Source organism: Vigna radiata, chromosome 7 (genome assembly GCF_000741045.1).
Source record: "Vigna radiata var. radiata cultivar VC1973A chromosome 7, Vradiata_ver6, whole genome shotgun sequence".
Classification (NCBI taxonomy): Eukaryota; Viridiplantae; Streptophyta; class Magnoliopsida; order Fabales; family Fabaceae; genus Vigna; species Vigna radiata.
Genome location: NC_028357.1, coordinates 53,891,045 through 53,908,416, shown reverse-complemented (window position 1 = coordinate 53,908,416; position 17,372 = coordinate 53,891,045). Strand labels below are relative to the sequence as shown.

Sequence of the window (17,372 nt, the reverse complement as noted above, 5' to 3'; positions counted from 1 at the left end):
AAGTCGATCATCTAGCACTTTAGGATTAGGAGCAACAACATAGGACACCCTTGGACAAGATCCAAAATGGTGTAATCTGCCATCTTCATATCCTTCTCCAATCTGTCTCCTTGAACCACGATGCTGTATAACAAAAGATTTGTGATCAAAGATTATTGAACAATTTAACATTTTGGTCAACTTGCTTAGAGAAATTAAATTAAAAGGACAATTAGGGACAAAAAGGACAAAGTTGAGATTGAGGGAGGGATACAAGGAAACATGATCAACTCCTTTGGAGGAAGTTTTAGATCCATTTGCAAGGGTTATGAAGTAAGATTTTTCTCGAAAGGAAATAGATAAGAACAAAGAGGTATTACCAGAAATGTGATCAGAAGCACCTGAGTCAATTCCCCATGAATTTTGACCTTCCATGGATTGAGAAATGCAGGCTGTTGATGTACTTGGAGATTGAGATGACTGTGCCAAGCGATTAGACTTTAACCTTAGATACTCTTGATATTCATCCTCGGTGAACTTAGAAGTGGAAGTTTCAGTCTTTGAAATATTAGTGGTTTTGGAAAGGAAACCATGTAAGGAGTAGCAGTTTTCTTGAATGTGACCCATCCTTTTACAGTATGTGCATTGAGGACGTCCCCGACCTCCTCGTCCTCCTTCTCTAGTGCCACGTCCTCGTCTTCCTCGTGTGGCAACCATGACAAATGGTTCCACTAGTTCATGTGCTTCCTGAGTTTGAAGTACTGGAACACGTAGAAAGTGAGTGGTCAATGTTTCCAGGGAGAGGACCTCATGACTAGTCAGAAATTGATCTCTAAGATGATCAAAATTGGGATGTAGGACACGAAGGATCAACACCATGTAAAATTTGTCCAGTTTCTTCTTGATATCCTCTAATGGGTCCGCTTCCGAAAACATCCCGAGTTCTTCGACAACAGATTGGGCTTCAGCCATGAAGGACACCATATCATGGTATGCCATTTTAAGAGATGTAAGCTTGTTTGCAGTTCATAGAGATGTTGAATATTGTTGACATAGATGCTTTGAGCTTTCTTCCAAAAGGAGTGACAAGTTTTGAAAGCCCTCAGAGATATAAGAAGTTTGGGTTCCACTAATTGCTATAACAGGGCACACAACTGGAAATCTGCATGTTTCCATTGATCAGCTTTTTCAGCAGGCACATGGCTTCCATCTTGTTCAAGATGGTCATAGTGCCCTTGGCCAAGGAACCACATCTCAACGACAGTAGACCATGATAGATAGTTTTTTCCATTTAGCTTTTCAGAGGTAATTGATGGACTTTTAGCGAAGGAAAGAACACTGCTAGACGCCATCTTTGAAGAAGACAAATTACACCAGTGAGGAACAAGAAAACCTTAAGGGTTTAGACGGACAAAACTGTGACGGCAGTCGACGGCGGATGACGGCCGGCAGCAAATGATGGTCGGTGGCCGCCAGCGGTGAACGACTGCCGGCGTCTGGCAGGCGGTGGTTGGCAGTGAACGACAGATGATATGAGACAGAAACCAGAGCGACCTTCTTTGATACCAAGTTGAATATAGTAAAAACTCCCTCGTGTTCAATATGCACATAGAGTTTTCTATTTATAATAGAACAAATATGGATTAAGCCTAAAGTACAAATAATAACAAACTAATTAAAGATAAAATATAAAGGTAATATATCTAACAGTTTCAAACACAAGAAGAGAAAATCTTTCTCAAAAGAAAATAACAAACCTATAAAATTTAATTGAACAAAAGTTGTCTTCAAATGATGGAGCAAGAAAAACTTATAGAAGCTTTGACTAACTAAGCCGTTCCTATCTACTAACTAGAGTTTTCTAACAAGGATTGTGGAAACTCCCTAAGCACACCAAACAAAATAGGGTTCCGTCATCATAAAGTGCTAGCTCCCTTTGCAAGTTTTGGTTCAAAAAGTGGATCCCCACTTCCTATCAGTGAGTTGTGTCCCACTTCATTATTGAGGATCTTTAATGAACATTAATGGTGTTTGCATTAGTGAGTCCTACTTGCATTGATGAACAATTGCGTTCCCACTTGTGGGATTAGTGTTTGCTCCTTGGGAAACACCTATGGGACTTTTATAAACAATGCATCTTGATTTGTCTAATGCAACTATACTGTTGTTTACGAGCTCTGTTAATAACCTCGACTTTTTTAAGAGAAGTTTGATGGTCCTCATGATCTGGCTTTCTAAGTTTTAGCACTTGACCTTATAACAGTCCCTTGTGCTTCTTGACTAGTAGTTCTTTGTGCCTCCAGGTCTTCAACTTGTCTTTACCTTGATATTTTTTTTTTTCAAATAAAGAAAGTAGAAAATAAGTGACATCTGTTGTTTACTTTTTTATCTTCTTTCTTTTTTTTGCACGAGAAGGATTTTGAGAGTTAGAATCCAGTCATCTGCAAGAAAACACAGCTAGCCCATCTTATCCTCACAGCTTGGTATTCATCCAGCATGTTTTTCAACTGCCCTACCTTGTCAGTATTCTGTCATGTTCTAAAAAACTCAGCAATCCATCCTATCCTCTCAGCCTTGTATTATTTTCGACATGGTTCAGGACTACATAACTCTCAGGGGCCCAACCAAGTATTTAGTGGGAAAAACCCTTTCCTTTTCTGTCCGTCCTAGGTTCTCATCTCAGGAGTTTGTTCACCTCTGTTCCACAAGTATGATTTGTTCCCAGCTTTTTCCTAGTTTGCATAGGTCTGTACTTTTTAAATCATAGTGCACAGGTCTTTTTTCTTTCTTCATCTCCTTTAGGCTTGTTGATGTTGTTACAGAGTAGTTTTTATGACTAAGATTGATGATGATGGTATATCTAGACTATGATTTTTTTATTATTAATGATGAATTGGTCTTTATTTTTGTAGTTGTATTTGAAAATATTTATTTTGTACGCATAATCTTAGTATAGTACTCATCATTCTATGCACTTGTACATGCTTTTGAGGTTGACACTATGAGTAGCTATTGAGTATGTAATATGATTCTCTTGATTATTATGTTGGGATTTGATTGATCAAGGATCATCGTTGTGAGCTTGTTAAGTTTTGATAGTCATTTATTGATTTGGACTCGATAGTTTAATCAAGGTCCAACAAGCAACCTTTTTTGAACCTTCTTTGTATAGATAATATTTTTGCCCTTTTTTGTTTACTTTTTGGTGTCTGGCTGTCACAAAACTGTGGTTTTCTGAAGCAGCCTGTGTTGTTGGCAATGTAACTGTAACCTGATGTTTCTTCTAAAATCTGCAGTTGGTATGGATCATGTCAGAGTTCACCCCAAGTTTTTACACTCTAATGCCACAAGCCACAAGTGGGCTCTTGGAGGTAAAGGGAGAAATGAGCAAATTTGTATTATTGGTTAATGATTATTTGTGATATTTACTCTATTTTTGTTTTCATTCCCCTAATTCTTGGAGGTTTATTATTATTTAGCATACTTAGATTAGCTATCTTACGTTTCTGTAGCTTTTGCTGAGCTTTTGGACAATTCATTGGATGAGGTATGTGTTTTTTCCCATCCTTTTAATAAAGCACCGCTTGTGATTATTGCCCTGCCTTACTTCTTGAATTTGAGTTCAGGTTTGTAATGGGGCGACATACGTTAATGTAGATATGCTTATAAATAAGAAAGATGGCTCCAGGATGTTGCTGATTGAAGGTATATCATTCAAAAAATGTTTACTTAAAAGATACATGAGAGGAAAAAAGGAGCATATTCTTAGCTATGATGATTGATTTTGTTAATAAAACAGAAGGAAGTAGGGTGTGCAAGAGTATCCTGTAAAATTTCGTAGAATATGTGGCCTTTATTCTTCCATGAAGAAAGCAAGTCTTAATTTATATTTTTGTTTTGTTCTGTTCCGAAATTCTTGCATACGACTTTACGCAACTTGTCTTAAACAAGTGCATGCTAAGATTGAATCGGTTATTTGGAGAATACATTATTATTATTACTTTAAATATTTAGGCCTACCACTATTTCATCCATAGTCTCTTTATATCTTTAAGTTGATATCCCAGGTACAAATACCCCTGCACCTTTTTACATTGTGACAAAACGAGTTCAACCCATTTTCAAAATATTCAAGCAACCCTAGGTATGTCTGGGTTGGGTGTAATTGACTATAACTTAAAAAAAAGGTTATGAAAGGGTGACCTACTAAATAAATAAAAAATAGAAGAAAACCCTTTTAAAATGTATCCATAACCATAATTAATGACCGTTAATCAGTCCATAAAAAGTATCACCGGTACCTTGGAAGTCCAGAACTAGAAACATTAATACTTGCCCATTAAGGGTGGTTGCGAGCTTTTGATTTTCAAAACAAAATCATTTGTCTAAACTGTAGATGAAATGATTAACTTGTTTCACCAAACTTCTATTTCATTTTCAAGATCAAGAAAAAATAATTTTTTAATCTGGTTTATGGTTTTAAATCAGCATACTTTCATTACATTTGATAGTGGTCTTTCCCATCATTGCTACCACTATAACCCCATTGACATCACTACCACTAACATTGTCACCACCGCAGTTGTCAAATTTGAAGTCTACTTACTTGGACTTATGAAATTTTGTATGCTTGACCAATAGACTTGACTCATAGCTGTAAGAGTTTACCTAATATAAAAAGTTCCACTTAGACAACTATTATGACATAAATACATAATGCTAGGAAGTAGGTTTATTCTTAACTTATTCTCATTGAATTGGCTTGTAAGGTGAAGATCAATGAATTAATATCTTGAATGTGTGATTAGATATTTATAGGTAGTCTACCAGGAGCCTAATAATGGTGGCATAATGACTCCAAATAACTTGACTAGGTTAGGCTCCATATAGCTTTGATATTATGTTAGTAAGTGAGTTTATGGCTAACTCAACTCTGTAATACTAACTTGTAATGTGAGGATTGCACTTTAGTTGTATATTATAATTTGGTTTTATTCTTAGTCAATGTAGGATTTCTATTAGTGAGTTTATACCTTACTTAATCTTAAAAAACCGACTTGCTAAGACATAACATAATACATTTAGAACAACAATAATTCAACTTTTGAACTTAATAATAGGGAAAAGTAGCAAGCCTTATATTACAATTGAGGTTTGTAGTGTTGAATTAAGATTTAATCCACTTAAGATCTTATAAGAGCCTATTGTAGTAACATTTTGTGAGTGATTGAGTGATAGCATATTGTCTAGAGATATAGCAAAAAATAAGAGTGTGATAACTTTGTCTTGTGTACCTGTTTTGTATGATTTCAAACACATTGACCCACTACTTGACTTGAAAGTTTACATGAGTTTAAAGAGTTTGATAGGGATTTAAATCGTTTCCACTACCTATGTTAGTGAACTCGTTAGAGTTTAAGCTAACTTAACTTGAGTTTGACAACCTTTACCACCACCACACACAAAACCCTTAAACTAATTTTACATGATAAGTAGCTTTCAAAGTGAGTTTATTTCAAAATTTGAAATTAAAAAAAGAGTCGTGATGAGCAGTTCTTTAAAATTCAGACTTTCAACCATAAACCACTCCATACTGGTCTGTTGCACATTTACACCAACAAGTTCACAACCAAAAAAAAAGTCCCGATGGGTTACTGTATATATAAGAGAAAATGAAAATAAGTTAATTTGATGCTACCAAACGTGTTCAACTGAAAAAGATCGTTTTGCCATCTCCACTGAAAAAGGTTTAGAAATTTGATTTTCTCTTATTAGTAGAATCACAATAGAAGTGCTATATGCTCTCTCTTCTTTTTACCACTCTTGTTTTCTTTTTATTGTCAAAAGTCTAAAATGTTTGATCTTTAATTTCTATTTCAGATAATGGTGGTGGGATGGATCCTGAAAAAATGCGTCAATGCATGTCACTGGGGTATTCTGTGAAAAGCAAATTGGCGAACACAATTGGACAATGTAAACCTTTGCTCGGGGTAGAATGTAAATCTTGTTGAATATTCTTGTCAAATGGAGTATGCTTATCTTTTTGTGTTCATGTGATAGATGGAAATGGCTTTAAGACAAGTACCATGAGGCTAGGGGCTGATGTAATTGTTTTCTCCCGTTTTCCAGGGAAAGATGGGACAAGGTTTGTTCAGATCCCTTCTTGCTTCATTCAAATTTGTTTCCTAGTTTGAGATATGATCTGCATATAGGGGAAACTTGCCGTGAGGCAATCTCGTTATGATTAAGTATTTGTTGGATTTATAATGCTTGTTTTCATACACAATGATATATTATTATCTTTTACCAAATTTATAACAGCAATTGAATGTAAGGTTATCTTACTATTGTATTTATGTAATAATATTTCCCTTATAAAACTATGTGAGGTAGTTCTTCATTTATCACATTAAAAAAGAACTATTCAATGTAAGGTTATCCTGCCATTGCAATTAAGTGATATTATTTTCTTTTAGGGTTAAATATGTTTTTAATCTTTGAACTTTGACACGAAATTGAAATTCGTCTTTGTTCCAAACTTTGATACATTTTGGTTTCTAAACTTTAAAAATGAATGGATATAATCTTTTAGTCCAATTAGGATAAATTTTTTGACGTGTCAAACGTGTTTCAGGTTAGCATTTGAGTTGTTTACACTCTTTGACTTGTTTCCGCTTCAATGTCAGTCGGGAATGTCGTTTATAAAGCCCAAAAAAATTTACATCATTGGGTTAAAAGGATTATGTCCATTTATTTTTAAAATATGAGGACCAAAATATACCAAAGTTTGGGATATAGACGAATTTCAATTTCGTGACAAAATTTAGGGACTAGAAACATATTTAATCTTCTCTTTTATCACATTGAAAAGCTAAACGATTTGCTTATCTTTTATCATTTGTGAATTTTAGTTGATGAAGTTTCTATAGTTGTCGTCCTGAGGAGCATGTTTACATTAAGTGTGCAGCTTAAAACACACCCATATGAAGTGTTCCTTGTTTGTTGGGGTTCAAATATTTTGTTCCACAGGAATAAATATATATTTAGCATTTTAGTTACCTGGTCTATTACTGTCAACCAGTAATTGTAGAATTGCTGTTATTAATAGCCACTGTTTATATTGTGCTTGAAGTGTCTTGTGTCCATGTCTACCTCCTGCTATCATGGTTATCAAAATCATGAGAACCATAAAATTGTGCTCAGGTTGACATTAGAAAAAAAAGAAAGTAAAAGATGACATTTGATGTTTTTGTTTCTGGGTCACCGTTTATGCAGAATGCATCCAGGTGATAATTCTGTGGTTCACTGGCTCTCTTTTGCAAGCTTCTGTCTGTTTGGGTTTTGGCGTTGTGTTGTATCAAATGAAGATATCTTTGTTGATGTTTTTCTCAGCAGTGTTATGTAGCGATGTTCTCCTTTGCAACCTCAACTACTCTCCCATTTGCTTTCTATTGTCCATTTCATACATTGTAGGTTGGGTCATATTAGGGTTTTTGTTTTTTTTTTTTTTTCTCTTCATGACATTTCGGAATGCTGTGCCTCAGTTTTAGTCCAACAACTTTTTTTTTTTTTGTTTACGTAAGACATACATTAACATAATAGAGTTAACTAAATGATAATAATAAAACTATGATAATTATTGTTCTTATAAATTTATCGTTTTTCATGACTTGCTTATATATCTAATGGGTGATTTGGATGTTTTATTAGCTCTACTCAAAGCATAGGCTTGCTGTCTTACACATTTTTGAGGAGTACGGGAAAAGAAGACATTGTAGTACCCATGGTAATTTGTTTTCTTTACTTGTACATTTTAGTTTTTTTGAGTATATTTTATTATTAGGAGTGAAACTAAAGCATTTATATCGATTTATGTCTTACATATTCTCCTATGATACACAAAAGCCTTTTTCGTGGTGCTGTATAATTGGAGTTTATACTATGTATTGGAATTCTCTGATGGTGATATAATTTGTGTGCTTTAAGATGGATGAATTCCCATGCTCTCAATATACATTGCATCTTTGACCTTTGTCATTATTGGCTCAATCTTGCAATGATTATCTGAATTTTCTGCTGTGAGGGCCACTAGGTTTTCAAAACATTATTCATGGATTGGAAAGCATGTGATGGGTCAGGATGTTTGTGGACTAAAATTAGACATTTAGGGATGAATTGTGGTTTTGAAACATAATTCATGGACTGATAGAGTGTTAAGAGTGTATGAGAAGAGGAAGAGAAATTAAGAGGGTGGTTAGGTGGTCAGGAAGAGTGTCTAACTGTTAGAGACACTGTTAACAGTTGGGGAACCTTATAAAAAGGTCGTGGGCTGTTGTAAAGGGGTTAGCTTTTGATATTTCCCCAACTGTTAACAGTTGGGGAACCTTATAAAAAGGTTGTGGGCTGTTGTAAAGGGGTTAGCTTTTGATATTATTATATAGACAGGAGGTTGTTTATGTGGATGGAGAGTGCTCCCTTGAGAGTGAGTGTTGTTCTTGTAATATTCTTTGAATAAAAGAATATACAATTTTGTCTCTCTCTTGCCTCGCAAGTTCGTGTTGTGTGAGTATTAGATAGATTCGTGTACTAAAAGAACCTATCATGGACTGCAAAACATGGGATGGGGTTTGTGGACTGGATGAATTATTTAATTTTAATTTCATTGTTTAAATATGTTCTTCTAATTATGTATCTAACTATTGATTTCTGAAACTAAAGTTGGACTATGAAAGAAGAGGACAACAATGGAATAAGATAATACGAACTACTCTGGATGATTGGAATAAAAATGTTGAAACAATGGTACAGTGGTCACCATTTTCTGATGAGGCTGATCTTCTTCGACAGGTAATCGCTTATTGTTTGAAGAGCATATTAATCTGATATTTTTCTTTTCTCACATTACGTCTGCTCTTTTTGGTGCTAATATCGTAATTCTATGAATCATGGTTTCATGTCTATATTGTTGATAAACTGTTCTTGTCTTAATTTTTAGTTCAACTTGGTGAAAGATCATGGTACCCGAGTGATTATATACAATCTTTGGGAAGATGACCAAGGCCAACTGGAACTTGATTTCGATGCTGATCCACATGTATGCTTGATAACCAAAGAATGTCATCCTCCCTCAAAAAAATTTCTTTGTACGAGCAAATATCACAAATTTTGATACGTTTATGGTTTTGTGTCAGGATATCCAAATAAGAGGTGTTAATCGAGATGAGAAAAACATACAGATGGCTAAAGAATTTCCAAATTCTCGACATTTTTTGACCTATCGGCATTCACTAAGGGTAAATCAAGATGATTATTATTACTACTAATATTTGTGTAGAAAAAAAAGCATATTTTGCTGCTCTCTGCATGGTATTCCTGCTGCACTGTGCATTTTATATGTGGTGAAATATTTATATGTAATATAGGGTGTATTTGGTAGAAAGGAAAGAAACAAGTTAGAAATAGTGAATGCGAATAACTGTGAAATAAAGTGGAAATTAAGTGTTTGGTTTAAGAGTAAAAGGTATTAGAGAAATAAGAAATACAATAAGAGATTGCCACATAATCAACTTTTACATATAATAATTGATCATGTGTATTCTGCAAGGCCACATGCTCAGCCAATTATATTTCATTTTGCCTGTCTTGATCAATTGTACCTTCATGCAAATTGATTATAAGATGCAGTAACCGATGGTTAATAAAGAACAAAATGTAAACTGGTGTGCACTTCTGCTCCATTTCTCACAATTTTTGCATGAAAATAAATTGGAGTGGTACTCGTTTTTTGTCTCTTTCCTTTGTATTTCATGTATACAAATGAAGTGGCTTTTGTTGTTCTCTCCTATTTCCATACTTCCTTCCTTTTAATGCCATCTATTAGCCTCTGAACACCTCAGTTCTGTTCTATATTTAGAATAGACATGTATCTGATTTATGATTTGTGTGTTTATAATCATATAATTTTGTTGCGTATCCAGAGTTATGCTTCGATTTTATATCTGAGGCTTCCTTCTGCCTTCCGAATTATTCTTCGCGGGGAAGATATTTTGCATCACAACATAGTGAATGATATGATGATGTCTCAGGAGGTGACCTACAAGCCTCAAGCTGGAGTTGATGGGCTTCTTCCCAAGGACTCAAATGTAATGTCTTTGTGTTTGGTATTTCCCAACTTGTACTGAAATCTGATTTCATCTAGATCTTGTGACAGATGATTGCTGTTGTTACCATTGGATTTGTGAAGGATGCAGTTCACCATGTTGATGTTTCAGGTTTTAATGTTTATCATAAGAATCGACTCATTAAGGTAGGGTTTGTTATGATTAACAAATCAGAAAGTCATATGTGATGCTTATCCTCTTTCTCCCTTTCAAAGTTTTTGTGGGGATAGTGATTCTGGGACAAGGAAGAATATCTTTCAGTTTTTTTAACTTGGGTTTGTTGATTTCAATCTGCAAGACTTTTAGTTGGTCTTTTGATGTATACTTTCTGTTTTTGCATGCCAGCTAAAATCACAATCAGCCGAACCTTTATAATTGTTATTATTTATTTGCGTAATGTCACCCTTTTGTCTTCCTTATTTCATTCTTAGAAATTATTAGAGAATTTGAGAGAAATTAGAATGTGTTGGTTCTGATATGAACGTACACAATGGTCTGTGTTTTTTTACACCTGCTATGCATAGCTTCTGTGCAAGCTAAAAGGAGACATTATAACTCCTTGCTAATTTAATAACCAGTTAGGGGAATAGCCAACAGTAAGCTATGAATAGCAACAGTAGCTAAGAAATAGTATCCTCTAACAGAAAGGAGAAAGTTTGCAATTTATCCCCGGGCTATTGAGGTTTAATAATTAGATGCATCTATTGGGTATTGTTCTGAAAATAATCTTGCTTTATCTGTACTGAAATTGACCTTGTTGTAAGGAGTTTCTTTTGAATTAAATTCAATTATTGTCTGTGGAACTTTCATATCAAGTGAAGCACTCTAGATGTCCTTTCTAACAATCATAAGCGGTTCCATGATAAAACAATCAATATGGACTTTGCCACTTGGTGGAGTTCTATTTGTTTGTAGGATCCAAAAATATTGTCACAATTTTTACAAATTGTTTTCTTCATTGTCAGCCTTTCTGGAGGATCTGGAATCCAGCTGGAAGTGGAGGACGTGGGGTCATTGGTTGAACCTTTTCTATGTTCATTGAGTTCTGAGTTCCCTTTATCAAGTCCAGTGTATTCATTTAACATAAGGTTCATTTCTATTTGCAGGTGTCTTGGAAGCCAATTTTGTTGAACCTGCTCATGATAAACAAGGCTTTGAGCGTACATTAGTTTTATCAAGACTGGAGTCTAAATTGATACAAATGCAGAAAAAATACTGGTAATTGTTTATTCTTCATTGGACTATTGTTTATTCTTCATTGGACTATTGTGAGTAATATTGTATATTTTATTTAGGGGCGCTAACTCCCATAAAATTGGTTATTCCAATCGAAATAAAATACAAATAAGAGATTCTGGTGATAAAGGTATGATTGAGGCCATGCTGTTGTTGTTTGATGCTATGCTCTGCTCACTCGGTGATTGGAATTATGTTGTGGATGATCATATGGTATCCTACAAATGGATCTTTTTTTGTAGACACATCTCCTGCTTATGTTCCAGAACCATCAAAATCAAAAAGGAAATATTCTACCATGGATGGCAAGGTAACGCCGTTGACATCAGACAAATTGCATTCACAACCAAATCAGAAACGGATGCAAAAACAAACAGAAAAAGATAGTGCATTTATTAATGGCCGATCTCCTGTTTCTCCTCCTAAACATATAATACAAAGTTCATCCGAAGAATCATCCTCTGATGATGATGTCAGTGAGGATCTCTTGCCTAAAGGAAAAATTCAGAAGGCGTCTACCGCTGAGAAATCAAAAGTTCAGAAGGCATCTACCGCTGAGAAATCATTTGAAAATGAGAATGGAGACACTACATCAAATAGAAAAGCCTCGCCTCACACACGGGCATCTGCATCCAAGATAAAGGTAGTAAATACGATCACCTTTATTTCATTTTGTTTTCATTCTCGTTTTTTAAGCTAGTATATATGTAGGCATTAGAACTTGAATTATTAACATGTAAGGGCTAGAAAAGGGGGAATTGGAAATTTATTGCTTCTGTGCTTTTATCGATAGTTATGAATGAAAAATAAGAGAAAAATTTGGAACATGTGAATGTCCAATGCGGCAAAGCTTGTCTTATTTTTGAGGGAGAATGGAGGTCATAGGTGCCAACTGTCTGGTAAAAGATAGGGTTTGATAGTTTTTAGTAGATTAAAAATATTGTATGACTGGCCTTTAACTGGTGCCAGTTAGCCAGATTACTATGGTACCAATAAGCTGATATTTTATTACCGACTTCCAAGAATTCTTTAAATAGTAATCATGGCACATAATTCAATCTGCTGATCATTGTAGTGTTTTGTTTCTAACCTCTAAGGTAAACTGGCTATAACGTAAACGCAATATACTATGTTCAATACTATCGATGGTTCAAAATGAGTTTTTTCATATAATTCAATTCAATTGAGAAAAAGTTCCTTTAAAATCTGAGTTATGGTGAAGATGACTAAGTCTAAAGTGCTTTTTAACTAGAAATTCTTGTTTTTTGTCTAAAGATGTCTCTTAATAAAGAGTTGATTTTTGAGTGCAGGGAAAGGATGTAAATAATAGCGACCAACCACTACCTGACAGTGATTTACTGACATCCGACCAATTGAGGAAAGAGAACCGTGAGTTGAAGGAAAGGTATATTTTAAGTTTCGAACATTCACTGTATATATTGCTTTCTTTTGTGAACTTTATTCGTTGGGCCTTATCCTTCTTTTTTTGATATAGATTACAGAGGAAGGAAGAGGAAATTTTAGAATTGTCTCAAGCTTTGCAGCATGACAAAGACAAGTGTAAATCTCTCGAAACTCAGGTTTGGACCATGATCTTTGCACTTTAAGCTAATATTTGGTGTCATTGAATGATGTATATTGGTTTACTAGTTTCTATTATTTATTTAGCACTTTTACTCTTTTAAGTACTTATTTTATTTTATATCTAGGATTATTTGTGTTAACCATTTTTTTTTCTCTCGGAGAATTGATCTTGTTCGGGATTTTATCTTATTTGAATTGCTCAATTAGAATAGAGCTATTTTCGTGCTTTTGGTTGATTATTGTCTGGATTTAGTTAGTTCTTTTATTGATTCTACACTAGGAGTCCGCTGGGGTAAGTTTTTCCATAAGCCCTTTCAGACTTAAAAAAATAAGAAGAAAAAAAACTGAAGTGATCTTCTTCACAAGTTAAATTTAAGAATTTACAAAAATTATGAGAGAACTTTCAAAAATCAGTTTATGGAGAAACTCATTTTATTATCTCTTCGTATGTCTATCCTAGAAGTTCTTATATAGAAACTTGTCTAAACAGATCCTATGTAGACTTTTATTGTAAGTTCCCTATACTCAAACAACATGTCCAGGAGTCATTATTGAGTTAGAGAAACTCTTTGCCATGGAGTACTGTAGGTTTATTTGGGGAATAAGAGAACCCTTCAATAGCTATGCATCAAAACTGCTAAGGATAAGACCCCATTTCTTCACGTACAAGATGCACAAACATTTTCTATTATAACTGAAAACATGACAATTACTGTTACTTAATGGGTTCTGAATCTTCAACTCCCAACTACCGACATGTCAGTTATCAGGGTCAATTATTTCTCCATCCTTGTTTAAGGCTTTATTATCTCCCAAAACTAAGTACCTTAATTTTTTCTTCTTGCATTGATCAGAATATGGAAATTTTCGGAATTCCTGAAACATAGACCCTTTCTTTTTGGTACTTTTTTCAAAGAAATTCCTCTGTTCACCCTCTGGCTTCCTCCTAGTCAACACTGAAGCATTAATATTGGTTTGGGTTTGAGAAAGTCCCCAATGGACTGAACCATCACTACCTTGCGTTTGGTTAGGTACCTTTGTGAATTTCTATGATATTCAAATTCATTGAATTTAAATTTTTCTCATTTCAAATTATTTTATTTTTCAAATGTTTTGTTTGGATATGACAATCATAATGAGGGGAAGGATTATGATTGGAGCATGTACCTGATACAGACCCAAATCTTATTGGGCTCAATGAACCCTTGATCCAAGAAGAAACAGCCAAGCATAGGTGGGGCAGAGTATATGAGAGGAAAAAGAGTAGGAAAGGTGATGTGGCATAGTCGAGGGGAATAGGTTGGTTAGAAGAGAGAGAAATGGGTGTGATTGTTTAAAAGAGAATTTGGAAGAAAGTTTTGGGGGACGGTTAGTTGTTTTTAGTAGAGGGGNTGTTTAAAAGAGAATTTGGAAGAAAGTTTTGGGGGACGGTTAGTTGTTTTTAGTAGAGGGGGAGCCATTCTTGGTTTCTCGGAGGAGCTTGGCTCCGGGCAGTGAGATATTCATATCTTACTGATTTTCTTGTTTTGCAGAGAATAAAAACACTNATATTCAGTCTTCATTTGATTTCTTTCTGTGCTTTTAAAAAAAATCCTTATCATTGGTCNGACCTGCCGGATATTCGCAAACTATGCCACCGAAGAAGAACAATACCACCCAAGGGGAGCCAGCAGCTGAGGAGAATGATGAGACGAAGGTAGGGTTTGTTGCGGGAGAGGTGACTAAGCTCAAGGCAGTTGTTGAGGAGTTAGTTGCACAATCGTTGCAGAACCAAACCCATTTGGAAAATGTTCGCAAGGACGCCGCGGAGCAGATCACAATATTACGTAAGGAAGCAGCTGAGAATCAATCAAAGTTGCTGAATCTAATGTCAGAATTTACAAAGGGTAGAGAGGAGGAGGACGAAGGACAGGGGTCTGTAGGACCGAAGAAAACGAATTCGGTAAAGACTATACCGAAAGCGTTTCCGAGTATGAAACCGCTTGATGGAGATGATCTATTGGAGTTTCGCCAATCGATGAAGAAAATCGAGTTGCCGTCATTCCATGGTGAAGATCCCGCGGGGTGGATTGCCAGGGCAGAGGTTTATTTTAATGTCCAAGAGACACGAGAAGCCGTTCGTGTAAATCTTGCCCATCTATGTATGGAAGGAAGCACGATACATTTTTTTCAGTCTCTATTGAATGAATATGAAGAATTAACATGGGAAGATTTAAAAAGGGAGTTGCTGGAGAGATATGGAGGAATGGGGGAAGGAAGTGTTTATGATCAATTGGGTTCTTTGAAACAAACAGGAAGTGTGGAGGATTATATTCGAAATTTCGAATATTTGATTACTCAAGTACCACNAATGCATGACGAACAGTTGTTTTCATATTTTACTCAGGGATTAAAGGACGACATTCGTGCCAGAATTAGAAGCTTACACGTTGCAAACCCTTTTTCCAGGGGGCGCATGATGAATGTGGCGCGTGCCATTGATGTGGAGCTGTCAGGAAGAAGCAAAATGTGGCAGGGAAGAAGTGAGACANGTGGTGAAGGTAAAACCCAAGTGGGAAACCGACCAGTATTTAGTGTGTGGGGCAAAACTGGCCCAAAACAGAATGGGGGCAATTGGGGAGGAAATAGTCCAGGCCCAGGTGAAAAAAAAGATTGGGGTGGGCAAAGTAGAACGGGACCGAAAGATAGAGGAGCAAATCATCTCACCTATCAGGATCTCTTGGACCGGAAACAAAAGGGTCTGTGTTATAAGTGCGGTGGCGTATTCGGACCTCTCCATCGGTGCCCAGTTAAGCAGCTTCGTGTCATCATGGTTAATGAAGAGATCCAAGTTGCATGTGACAATGGGGAAGAAGAAAGCGACAACGATGACGAGGAATACGAGGTGGTGGCTCCGTGCACGNCNTTGAATATNTGTANGATCGCGAGCGACAATGGNGATCAACCAAGAACAATGAAGTTACGAGGAATGATTGGGGAGATTCCGATGCTATTTTTAATAGATAGTGGAGCTACTCATAATTTTATTTCTAGAAGACTTGTGGAAGCTTTGGGCTGGAAGTGGGAAAGAACAAAACAAAAGAAGGTTTTAATGGGAGACGAACACAAATCGGAAACTCAAGGGGTTTGTAGAGGTATCAAGGTGAGGTTTGATGAGGGTGAATTTGAAATTGATGCATTTCTTTTTGACTTGGAGGATATGGATATCATATTTGGAATGTCGTGGTTAATGACTTTGGGAGAAACCACGGTGGACTGGAAGAAGCAGATCATGAAAGTACAAACCAAACAAGGTGAAAGGTTGTTGAGAGGGATTCCTCATGGGAATTCTTTGATAATGTCGGTTTGTGATTTATTGGAAGATGAAGGAAAAGCGGAGGATGATGGCCTGAACCCAGAGCGGAAGAGCGTCCTTGATAACATGTTGCAGCATTTTAGTGAGGTGTTTGAGGAACCAAAAGGGTTGCCNCCTGTACGTGTGAAGGAGCATCGGATCAATCTTAAACCAGGACAGGAACCTATTAATGTGAGACCCTATCGTTATGCTTACCACCAGAAAAATGAAATTGAGAAACAAGTGCTAGAATTGATGGAGGTGGGTTATGTGCGGCACAGCCAGAGTGCTTATTCCAGTCCCGTAATTTTGGTGAAAAAGAAAAACAAGTGGCGTATGTGTGTTGATTATAGAGCTCTTAATAAAGCCACTATTCCAGATAAATTTCCCATACCGGTAATAGAGGAATTGTTGGATGAGTTGCATGGTGCCAGGNTTTTCTCTAAACTTGATCTTCGTTCAGGTTATCATCAAGTCAGGATGTGAGAGGAAGATATACCAAAAACTGCATTCAGAACCCATGAGGGTCATTACGAATATTTGGTGATGCCCTTTGGATTGATGAATGCACCCTCAACCTTTCAAGCACTCATGAATGAAGTCTTTCGTGCTTTGTTACGTCAAGGAGTATTGGTGTTTTTTGATAATATTCTTGTATACAGTAGTAGCTGGGAAGAACATTTGCAATTACTGGAAAAGGTGTTGGGAGTGTTGAGAAAAAACCAGTTATTTGCAAACAAGGAAAAATGCAGGTTTGGCCAAGAAAGTGTTGAATATTTGGGACACATTATCTCAATAAAAGGAGTTGAGGTAGACCCGGCCAAGATTAGTAGCGTGATGGAGTGGCCTACACCTAAGAATGTGAAAGGGGTTCGTGGTTTTCTGGGTCTTACAGGCTATTACCGTAAGTTCATTAAGGATTATGGTAAAGTTGCCAAACCCCTCACAGAGTTAACAAAAAAGGATGGTTTTGGTTGGAATGGGAAGGCTCAAGAAGCCTTTGAAGAACTTAAACGAAGGATCACCACTGCACCTGTATTGCAACTCCCAAACTTCGATGAGGAATTTGTCCTCGAGTG

General features: G+C 36.1%; 1 protein-coding gene across 1 annotated transcript in view; it reads left to right on the top strand.

Annotated features, from left to right (window-relative positions):
• Nucleotides 1–17,372, top strand: part of LOC106768338 (protein MICRORCHIDIA 4) — a 29,580-nt gene that overhangs the window by 5,469 nt on the left and 6,739 nt on the right. Inside the window, exons 2-18 of the mRNA XM_014653431.2 lie at nt 3,276–3,350; nt 3,492–3,526; nt 3,606–3,684; nt 5,860–5,952; nt 6,040–6,124; nt 7,690–7,765; nt 8,698–8,826; nt 8,975–9,073; nt 9,171–9,272; nt 9,957–10,121; nt 10,190–10,285; nt 11,105–11,156; nt 11,246–11,357; nt 11,435–11,505; nt 11,618–12,018; nt 12,686–12,780; nt 12,871–12,955. Of these exons, the coding sequence (XP_014508917.1) occupies nt 3,276–3,350; nt 3,492–3,526; nt 3,606–3,684; nt 5,860–5,952; nt 6,040–6,124; nt 7,690–7,765; nt 8,698–8,826; nt 8,975–9,073; nt 9,171–9,272; nt 9,957–10,121; nt 10,190–10,285; nt 11,105–11,156; nt 11,246–11,357; nt 11,435–11,505; nt 11,618–12,018; nt 12,686–12,780; nt 12,871–12,955 (1,850 nt within the window). The remainder of the gene's footprint in view (nt 1–3,275; nt 3,351–3,491; nt 3,527–3,605; nt 3,685–5,859; nt 5,953–6,039; nt 6,125–7,689; nt 7,766–8,697; nt 8,827–8,974; nt 9,074–9,170; nt 9,273–9,956; nt 10,122–10,189; nt 10,286–11,104; nt 11,157–11,245; nt 11,358–11,434; nt 11,506–11,617; nt 12,019–12,685; nt 12,781–12,870; nt 12,956–17,372) is intronic.